Below are 11478 nucleotides of genomic sequence, written 5' to 3' on the forward strand. Positions count from 1 at the left end.
CTCAACTCGAGCCTAGCCTTTTCGATTTTTTCTCTTTTTTTCCCTGGCCGCCTTTAAAGGTAGCATTTTGCTACATTTTAATAGGCAGTAGCCTGCTATCTTTCATTGTTTTTAAGATATATATATATATATATATAGTGGTGGCCTCACATAATTAATAAAATTAACTACCCGTATGAATTTATTTGTTTGGCAAATGATGGCGGGTCCCATAATGAATATAATTAAGGGCATGTTTGGCAGTGGTTATAAGAATTTATTTTTTGACTGTTAAAGAAAAAAGTGGGTCTCATCTATAAGTAAATAAGTAAAAAATAACTGCTGAAATAGTAAAATAATGGTCAAAAAATTGATTTTTTGAAGTGAAAAATTGTTACCAAGTGGGAACTAAATTTGTTAGTCATTAATTTGTAAATGATTGTTGGAATAAATAAAATAAAGAGCAAAACTTTGTTGGGGCATATAAAAAAATTGAGATGCTTTTAAATTTTTAGAGGTTAAGAATAAGTTAATGTTTGGCCTTTATAAGGAATCAGCCCATTACAATTCATCTTTTCTTTTGTGCCAGCAAGATTATCATGTTTCTAAATCCTAAGTAAAAAAGACAAGATACTTACAGGTTTCTATTATCCGCGAGCCAGTAATCAAAATAAGGTTATTAAATAATAAATTTCATTAGTTAATTTTAATCTAATAATAAATAGTTAGCACCAACAACTAATTATTTTGCACAAATATCCCACATTTATCACTTAATTAATTTTCCAATTCCAATATTTTGATTCTTGCCTTTTTGTAAACGAAACTTTAATTTCCCAAACAATTTAGCAAATGATGTAAATTATTATTGTTATTATAATCTAATCAAAACAAGATAAACTAAAATGTTCTTTTTAATTTATCATTTTCTCATCAAAATTAATTAGTTCACATCTTGATATCTAGCATTGCATCAGTGCATACCATGTGATGATAAATATTACGTGGTATATATATATATAATGTTGTTTGTAACATGTTTTTGACAACATTGTCGACAATGTTGTAGGAATCAAAAAAATGTTGTTTAGAAAGATAACTTATTTTTAAACTGCCTAATGACAACATGACATGTGGTATATTGTCGACAGTGTTGTCAACAACATTCTAAACCAAGCATAATTGCTCTAATCATATTTGAATGACATTGTATTAGCAATCCAAAATAAGGCAATATCCAAAGCCACTAAAATATGATGATCATCATATAAACGTTTATAATGGCCTTAAGTCAAATGACCAATTTCATATCGATCATTAATAGACTAAAAAACGACATCGAGATAATTATCAATATGATAACTTTATTATAGCCCTCTGATGTCTTTCTCTTTGAACACAACATCCACACATTTATTTAAATATCTCTGCATTTTAGCGAGTGATATCAACTACTTTCTTCACAAGAAAGAAATACGATACGTTCTAGTATATTGGTAATAACAATGTTCTTATCTCGTTATTAATTACACCTAGATCTAATTTAACACTAAGTTATTTAAATCTTGCATCTCATAATCACAACTTTGCGTGATGTATTAATAAGTTACTAAGACTAATTAATTAAATTTTCGGATTATGTTATATTCAAATTAACAGTATATTGTAATTAAATAATACATAATAATAAGTTCAAATATTATTTATAGATTCCAACACAAGTCCATTCTTTTATTTTTTATTCATGTCTTCAACTATCACGTAATGTAAATTGGGTAATATTTTTCATTATTAAATTTACTAAAACTCACTTGTATTATTGTTATTATAAATTTATTATGAAGTACATTGATATTAATTTTTTTTTATGATAATCATTATTTATTTTTGTTAATACGGACACAAGATGTTAATACTATTGCATTTCTTTAGTATGGTCATTATTTTGAAATTTTAAGTCGTCTACTCCTCGTTGTCAAATTATGATTATACGACCATGAACAAAAGATTACAAAATCTTGTGAGAGTTTAATATCTAAAGTGTCATTTTCATCAATAAACAAGTGTGGTAGAGTAATTTTCACGTCCTTGCACTAGCATGTAGTCGGGGATGGAGTCAGACATTCAGTATTGTGGGATAAAAAATTGAACACTCGCTTCAACTATATTTTGCCCTCCACTCGAAAATATGGATTTTTGTTTAAAATATTTCTCCATAACTGTTACAAAATCAAATTCAATACATAAATAAATAAATACCATATTTCATTTTTTAGTCAAAAGACAATATGAAATTCATTAATCATAATAGACAACAATTAATTTCATAGACAACTCTAGATCATCAAGTTAGAGAAAGCCATTACATACTTGAAATTGAGAATGATGTCCAAACTTGAAATTGATAATAATTTATTTTGAACAAACGACGTATATCTCCTCAATTACCTATCAATTAAAATATACAAGTGGAGGTTAAAAAGCACTGTCCAATCTCATCACACATCAAAATTTCTATTGTGGACAAGTTCTTGGTAGCTATACGAATGGGTCCATCCGTCCATGTTTCATCATTGGAATATTATTTTCTCTCGTCATTATGATAGTTATCACCTAAACATGCCAAATTCAGCGAATACATAAGTAATTCGAGCCAAATGAAAATTCTGCAAGGCCATGTCAATTAGACATCAAAATATAAACAAAGTAATTCAATAATTTAACTCCCACCATGATACTGCTTCAAATTCTTTATTCCCTTTTTCACTTGTACGCAGTACGCAACAATCTCTCTGAATTTAATTTCCCTTCTATCACTTTCGAATTAAGTACATGTTTGGTTTTTGATTTTTCACCCAAAAAAATCAAAATTTTAATTGTTACTTTCATAAGTCACTCATCATTTTTGACTTCTTTTCTCATGGATGGGATACATTTTTCTCTCTAACAGTTCAAAAACCAATTCTCATAATCACTACAAAACAAGCCCTACGAAAAAATGACAAATTACAGGTCACAATCATTGAACTTTGAAACACATTTTTAATATCAAGATAATTGAGAGCTTGCGGCACAAACTAGAGATTAAGGGACAAGGATACATATATTTTCAACAAGTAGAATGCACTTGCATATCTTAAATTTAAAAACAACTAATTAAAGGCCTAAATTAACAGAAAAATTAAAGCCATATCCAATTAATACAGATATGGACGGACCTTGGTTTGCTACCTAGATGGAAGAAAAACAAATGTCAAACAAGTAGACAATAGATTTGTTACCTAGATGGAAGAAAAATCACAAAATTAGCACGAGAAGAGAAAATCCGAAAATATGAATGGCGAATTAGTGACCTCGAACTCTCCATGTCAATTCTTCATTTCTCTCTGTGAGGCTTTAGGGCAAAGTCTGTCCAAATGCATATGAAATAATGAAAAGCTTGCCACTTGAAGAATTGGAGAGAAAATGGTAATGGACTTGGTGGCTTGGAGTTGGACAAGTGAAGAGCAATAATGGGCTTGGCAATGGCAAAGTTTTGGTTAATTTACATATTAAAAAAAAAAAAATAGAAGAAGAAGAAGAAGAAGAAGAGGGGTTGGCAACAAGTTTGAATAATTTATAGATTTAAGGAAAAAAAAATAAAAAAATAATTGACCTCACATGACACCATGTGAGTCTGTCCATGCATGTAGCAAGTCTTGATGCACTACAAAATGTGTTTGGTAATTGTCTTTACTATAGAAGAATGTGTTATATTCACGTAATAAAATCGTGAAAAACAAGTCAAATACATGATTAAGAAAATAAAAAATAACTCATCATGACAAAGCATAAACTGTTTGAATTTTTACGTGTTTGTGCTAAAATTGGGCCTTTTTTTTTTCTTTTCTTTTTTTTTTTTTTTTTTAATAAAATAAGTTGGATTATAGCTTAACAATACTTGGATACGCAATTCGTTAATATGATGATCATATTGGAAAATTGGGCTTAGTGATGGAGAACTAAGATTTGGTTTTCAGCAAAATAATGTGTAGAATTATGTATATTTTATCCAAGTCCTAATGAACTATATTTAGTATTTGTTTGGTATAGCTCATTTGAATTTTTTTTTTCAAACTCGTTTTTAATAACACATTCGTCTAATAGAATAATTTGAGGATGTTTAAAAAGATTTGAAAACTGAGTACTGTTCAGCATCGGAGAAGAAGCACTACACCTAGAAATTAACAATACGAAAACTTTGTTAGAAATTATCCCTTTCCTTATGGGGCTCAAGATAAATGAATTCCAATTTGTTGACTATTACTTATCAAATCTTGCTCTATAATCTAGTTTGATTTTGTAGTCCAAATAATCCCGTACCATGACATATCTAGCGTGTCTCTTTTTCACCTCGCGTCTGTTTTTTGACAATCCAAGTGTCGTCACACTTTTTGAAATCATAATGTAGCTATGAGAGTCTTTTATCGAATCATATTCTGCAAATGTTTTAACCAAGCAAGCTGGGACTATATGATGATTCCCTTTCCATCAGAAGGCCTACAACTATTGAATTATTTAACAAAAAATGAGTATTTTTCAAATAAAATTAAAAAGATGAGGACTTCCATCATCAATTTTCAGAAAACTTTGCAACTTTTGACATTTTTGCATAGTGGGGAATAATTTTAAAGACGTGAATTGTCTGTGCTATAGACGGAGGTCGCCTCAGTTGATGCTTTAGGATAAAGTAAAACATCTTTTGGATCATACAATGGATATTAATTATCAAGATTTAACTTAAAAGTTGTGACGAGATCAAAGAAAAATATTAAAAATTAAATGTAAAAATAATGAGAGAAATTTTAAGTAGAATAATGCTTAAAGTCATACGTAACATATCAATTCTGTGCTGACTACAAAATGATTTGTAGTTTTTTTTTAATATAATTTCAAATAAATATTTCTTTATATTTTCCATTTGATTTTCGTTTACCAAAAGAAAAAAAAAACACACACACACACACAAAAGAGCCACAAACGATAATTACATGGAAAAATATGTTACATTAACAATTTTAATTATGAAATGGACCCACAAAGGACTATTATTTTTAATTATTAGGGCATATGCTTTATAAATCCTATGTGCCACTTATAATTTATTTTTCAAAGTGTACACATACCCAAACAATTGCAATTAGATGTGTGTGTTATGAGGGTCATGTGATGATTCAAGAAGCATTAATTGCTACGACCTTGAATAAGGCATGACTTAACCTCCAGAACAATAATATCATCAAGTTTGCTACACGGACAGGGCCACGTAGGCCCTAGCTATCTAGATTTTTCCTTATATCATAAATAAAACTAGAATCAAGATAGGATTTCATGTGCTCGCATCATATTTCATGTCATCAACACCTAATTAAATGCTTGACAAGGTTGTGGCCACTATTCGAAGTAGATTATTGCTTTTAAAGATTGAGGGTCGACTTGCTACTATAATGATAAGTCAGAATGAGTAACGTTATTCATCTCTAGTAGAGACAATCACTAGTTTATGTAACAATAAAATCGTTATCGTATTATTCAATAAAGTTGACATACATTTTTATTCATAGATAATATGACGGTAATCACTATCACATAAATTGATGATCATCGCTACTAGAAATGAATAGTATTATTCGTCGAGAATTGTACAGATCAAAATATATTTGTAATTATCTAAGGTGGAGGTCAAGTTTGGTAGTGGGCCATAGAGGAAGCCAGATTTCATTGGATATCATATTCCAACTTGGTACTGATTTCTGATGTGGTCCTCAATCAACCATTGACCTACAAATATTCATATATAACTCCAAATAATATAATCACTGCCACTATGACATCACAGGTTGGAAGTTGGAACATGGCTGCACACTCAAGATTTATAATATTTAATTAAATAATTAATTTAATTGCAACTTGCTTCCTTCATTATATCAAATCTTTCTAAAATCTGATTATATTAAAAAATGTATTATTATAACCCATTAGTAATCTTTAATGATAGGAGTATATAAATATTTTTCCTTCTTTCTAACTGGTCCAATAAAATTTTGAATTGACACAAGTTTTGACATTGTCGTTACTAGTTCACAAAAAGTTCTACATTAAACTTCTGACGTAAAAATAATTTCAATTTTCTTGTCAAGGAAAGTGTTAGAAAAGTACAAAGATAAATTTTAAACTTTCAGACTAGACAATCACGTGATAATTGAGTTCGAGATGAGCACGTTTTGTTTAAATGAAAAAATTAGATAAATATTTTATTAAGGTAATGCTTAGAAGTTTGAATTTGCTGATAACTGTTTCTCCAAGCTTGGAAGCAACTTCATTACACAAGTCATTCAACATTCAATATGCAACAGATAAGGTCATTTCAAAGTAAAGTTACAAAGACACCAAGACAACATATAATTAGAAACCAAGACAACATATAATTAGGCAGCAATAAAAAAAAAAAAAAGGAGATCACCAGAAATCCGAGATCCCAACACGAGACAATTCTTTCTTTCAAGTTTCGACTAAAGCATTGAGAGAGTTTATCTAATGAAATAGTTACAACTTGAGCATCTGCTGAAGCCAAAGAATAATATCACGAAAGCTAGATATCTATGGATGGCATCCTACTTGAGGGCAAACCTTAGTCCTCCCGAAGAATTTGAATGTTTATTAGTAAATTAAGCTCGAAAATGAAGACGTCATAACATAAGGGATGTTCGCGAGGGGACCTCGTTGGCAGGCTAGTTCGTGAATGTCCTTCACAATGTCGAACACTGCATTTGGTTGGGCGAGTTTTAGGGCGTTTTCTGACATTCTTTTGAGCTCATCCGTCTTTGTGCTAAACCACTCTGCCACTAGTCGAGCGGTTTCATTAGGACTTCTGGTGAATACTCCTGCTCCATTGTCAACTACATATGGAACGTTTCCCTTTTCCTATCAAAGTCGAAACAAACGTATATTAGTAACAATATTTGTTAATGTCTAAGGAAATCACCCGAAAGAAGTAATAGAAGTTTGGTGGGCATACTTGTCCGGGAATGTAATCGTTCAGAATAATCGGAAGTCCTCTTATCAATGCTTCCGCGATGGTACCCGGTCCAGCCTATAAATCGATAAACTTGTTAAAATCTAATCCAAATTGCTAGATCAGTAACATAGTTTAAGGCAGTACGAACAAGATCTTAACTTCTTTTGCATATTTGATATCATCCAATCCTATTGGTAAGGTACATCAAATTGAATGAAGATAAAGAACAATAACGTACTTTTGTGATAATACAGTCGCAAGCACCCATCCATTTCTCCATTTGTTTCTCGAACCCTCTAACCTATATCGAAAAACACAAATCGAAATAAATATTTTGCCAAAAGGAGAGCATTTATTTTGCAGTTCAATACAATTCCTCAAGCATGGATGCTGTTACCTTGACAGGGATTTTCCATTCAAGTGATTTCAATGTGGAGGCTAGCGCCTCATTGCGGCCACAGATGATAATTAATTGCCCTATTGGCTTCCTGAGTTCTTTATCATAGAGAGATTCTTCCAAAGCTTCGGCCGTTTTCCTTACAGGGCCCATCCCTTCGCCACCTCCCATTAGCAGGACGGCTGGCAAGTTTAGATTCATCTCGAGTTCAACTCTTAAATCATCCTATTAAAGAAAGAACATCCGTGAGCCAAATCACCATACAACTCAAATTTTCATGTTTTCTTTACATGACTTGCTTAGTTACGAAACATTAGACAGATGAAAAACGACTTTCACCTTGGAGAGAGCCGCCTGAACAAAAGAAGGTCGGATGGGCAAACCAAAAACACGAATTTGAGATTGATGGAGTCCATCTAGTGAAGCTCTATCAGCTACCTTCTGTGAGGGGCAGTACAATCGATTGACAGATGGATGAAACCTTAACGCATAACATTTCCATATTAGTAGTAGTACGCGCTGATTTGAGTTCAACAGAGCAAAAAAATCACAAATCCATTTAACATATTACGAAAAACGAAATAAGAATACTGTTATAATTACCATGTGCGGTGGCATGTGTTGAGATCTGTAATGACCGTAACAAAAATGACTTTCTTCTGTAATCCTTGCCATCTCAGTACCCACAATGGAATATGCTGCATAAGAGGATGGACGCTGATGATGATATCAGGTTTGTACTTCATTAGGCCAGCCTCAACCTCCCTTAAATACGAAAACATACAGCAGAAATTAGCAAGTGCTTTAAGTATTTGCATTAAGAATGGTATTAGCAAGTTTTTAGGAAATACAAAAGCCGCTTGTTGGCAAAAACAATAAACAGACGTCAAGTTAAGTCTCATTCCCGATAAATTTAGGGTCGACTACATAAATGATTTCTAGTTACTCTCTTTGGTTACACTTGTTGGGTAGTAAAATTCCATCTTAATCAAGAATCGAGATGAAAGCAATCATGAGGAGAAAGAACGCATACTTTGCGTAAAAGGCGGCAATGGCTGCAAGATAGGCAGAGTGTATCCATTTAGGAGAGGTGCTATGAAATGCAACCTTCCAAAGCTGCACATGTTTAACCATGAACTTGTACTGGTTTTCCATATTATTCAGCGGCCAGCCAGTGTACTCCTTCCAAACATCCTTTACAAAAATCTGCAAAATTAAGGAAATATGAAGCTTTCAATTCATGAGTCAAAAACAAAAACATTAGCTGAAACACAATTCTGACTACTAGTATCATACATCAAACTTCAGAAACTCAAATCTATAGTAGAACATGAATGATTAGTATATCATCAAAAAACATGGAAGAAACCATTTTTTTTTCATAGGAGCTGCGAATGCAAGCTCCCATCAACGAATAAGCAAGTATTAGCCCCAAGAATTTATCAAATCTATGAAAAATTACTTACCCCAAAATAAAGGCCTAACTTTAAAAAGAAATCATTAATTAACTCACCCTATATTCATCCCCATATTCCAGCTGGAATGCGTCTCGAATTGCCTCCGCCGATGCACGGTGACCGCCACCAGTATCGCTCATCAGAATCAGCACATTTTTTGTCCTTTCAGCGCCAATCTGCTCCATTTCCATGGTCTCATCTTCATCTTCAATTGCATATTTGCACCTCTTTTGGTTGCTCCCTCCAAAACCATACACCCCAACCCTCTCAAACACCTTATTTATCGATTTCCTTGGTGACACAGCCATCACCATATCTATAAACACAGGTGCAAGATTTCTTTAAAAGAATTCTTGCAAATTGTTAAGATCAAACGAAAAAAGATGGAAATTTTAAAACAGGTAAAGTAGTCGAGAAATGAATGAGAAACAGGGTATGAAAAAGAGATTATAAATAAATCAAGTTATATAACTTTTCCGACAAGTCAAAAGAAAGAGACCCAGCAATAGATATTATAATACAAACAACAAAGCAAATCAAGAATCCAAGAAAACTCAAGTGCTGAATTCTTGAAATGTCGCCGGAAAATCTATTTTCCGGAAAATCAACGGGAGAGAGAGAGAGAGGGGGAGAGATAGAGGCGGCAGGCAAAGACGGGGAAGAGAGAATAGTATGAGTTGGCGAAAAATGACTTCCTTTTCCCGATTAAAAGGAGAGGGTGCTATTTTGGATGCTCGAATGATGCCATCAGGGGAACTTTTGGGAGGCATTGAGCGAGGGGTTTAGAGCCGTTGATCAGCCACTTGCATGGAATGTTCTGATGAGCAGATTCGGATCTTATTACATGAACAGTTGTTTCTGAATTGTGAATTACTCGTTAGGGGGCATTGTTTTTAATATATTTATTATTAAATATTCTTCACCTCGTATTTGATTTCATTTGGTTTCCATTTCCACCAATAAAAATTTAGGAAAATTTGACTAAAAATTTGAATTTGAATGGAACAAAGCAATAGACATAGCACATCTACTGTGGAGCATAGTATTTATAGAGCATAATTCCTACATATATCTTCTTTGAATGCATTGATACAATTTAACTTTATGAATTGACATCTGTAATTAGATATTTTCACTTAATTAATCGTGTCAAGATTGGAAGAGAATGCCACTTTTCTTTGTAGAAATGAGCTATATTTTGATAATGATAACTTATTGAGATAAAAAAGTAGGGTCCACCTTTCGTGTTGTGGGATCAAAAATTAAAATCCAATTTTTTAAAAACAAAATAGTATTAATAAAAGTAAGTTCGTGTCCTGATATTTTGAAAATGTCATATAATTATAGCATTATCAATATTGTCAAATGAATTTTGTTATTTGTATATATAGTTTTTGTTACGCCTCATTTTACGAGCCTCGGTACTGAAGTAACCGAAGTGTCATCTCGCCACTCCGAAGCCGGTGAAATCAAATAGATCACTCCGACCTCCCGAAGCTTCTCCAAAGTGATACACCGATTCCTGTCACTGATCTGCCGAAGTGTCCCGTCTCTGAGGTCGGGTTCAAGTGGACCCCCGTTAGAAGATTCGCTGCCAATTTAAGATTTGCTCTTCATATAAGGTTTAAATTGATTTGACGTCCCCCATAAAGCTATTTGATGTGACTTATCAACTTTATGTCAATTCAACTCGGGGGAAACAAACTGTCCGCCCACTCTACAAGCGCGGCTGATTGACGTCTATGAGCAGACGCTTCATACCGTCAGATGTATACACGTGTTCCACATCCCACGGTTCATACCACCTATAAATACCCAAAGATTGGCCAGAGGCAAAGGTAATGAAACTCTCAATAGATAGCACTCCATAACAAGTTTATATATTCTCCTCCCCCTTTATTGACTGATTGATTTGTGTAGTCCCTGGACACTGTTTCGACCACCCAAACCTGACTTGACCGTCGGAGTATATACGGCCGCCACCCCCGTCGGTTCCGGCCGTGTGCGCCTGACAGTTTGTTCATTTCGTAGGGAGGAATACGTGGAGTAGCTACAAGTTGGCCACGTGGAAGAGCCATTTTTAGAGGTCAACAGTTTGGCGCCGTCTGTGGGAAACGTCATTCCCCATTCAAAGTCCTACATTCCCCGTCGGAGAAGCCACCGGAAAACCGGCGACTGACCCTGAAAAGGGAGGCATTCTTGAAAAAGAATAAAAGTCAAGTTACAATCCAAGTTCTTACTATCCTTGAAAGAAGAGGTAGGATGAGCTACAGCCGTGAAGACAACCCCATCAGAGAGGCCTCTGAAGAGGAGGTACTTCATAACAATGTTACTCATCAGAGACCGCATCACCGGCGTCGACAAGGTGAAAGAACAGCGTTACTCACCGAAGGAATGGCCCAGATAGCTGCAGGCATGAGAGACATAGCAGCTCAGAATATGGCGATGCGGGAACTTCTCATGCAAGCTCAGGGACACCAGATGCCCCAAGGATCGTATCCGGTACGGGAAATCCCTTTGTCTCATTCTCGAGGCCATATGAGCCGGCACACCGAACGTCCTCTCGAAAGAGAGGATAACACCGAAGC

General features: G+C 33.8%; 1 protein-coding gene across 1 annotated transcript; it reads right to left on the bottom strand.

The window, feature by feature from the left end:
• Positions 1–6359: 6359 nt before the first annotated feature.
• Positions 6360–9730, bottom strand: LOC111399376 (monogalactosyldiacylglycerol synthase 2, chloroplastic-like). Its single transcript, XM_023026648.1, has 8 exons — positions 8947–9730; positions 8467–8639; positions 8037–8198; positions 7773–7914; positions 7434–7658; positions 7275–7337; positions 7037–7111; positions 6360–6942 (listed from the first exon to the last, which is right to left on the bottom strand). The coding sequence occupies exons 1-8, from the start codon at positions 9202–9204 to the stop codon at positions 6679–6681; spliced, it is 1362 nt and encodes a 453-aa protein (XP_022882416.1). The 5' UTR covers positions 9205–9730; the 3' UTR covers positions 6360–6678.
• Between the last annotated feature and the right edge of the window lie 1748 nt (positions 9731–11478).

Source organism: Olea europaea, chromosome 9 (genome assembly GCF_002742605.1).
Source record: "Olea europaea var. sylvestris chromosome 9, O_europaea_v1, whole genome shotgun sequence".
Lineage (NCBI taxonomy): Eukaryota > Viridiplantae > Streptophyta > Magnoliopsida > Lamiales > Oleaceae > Olea > Olea europaea.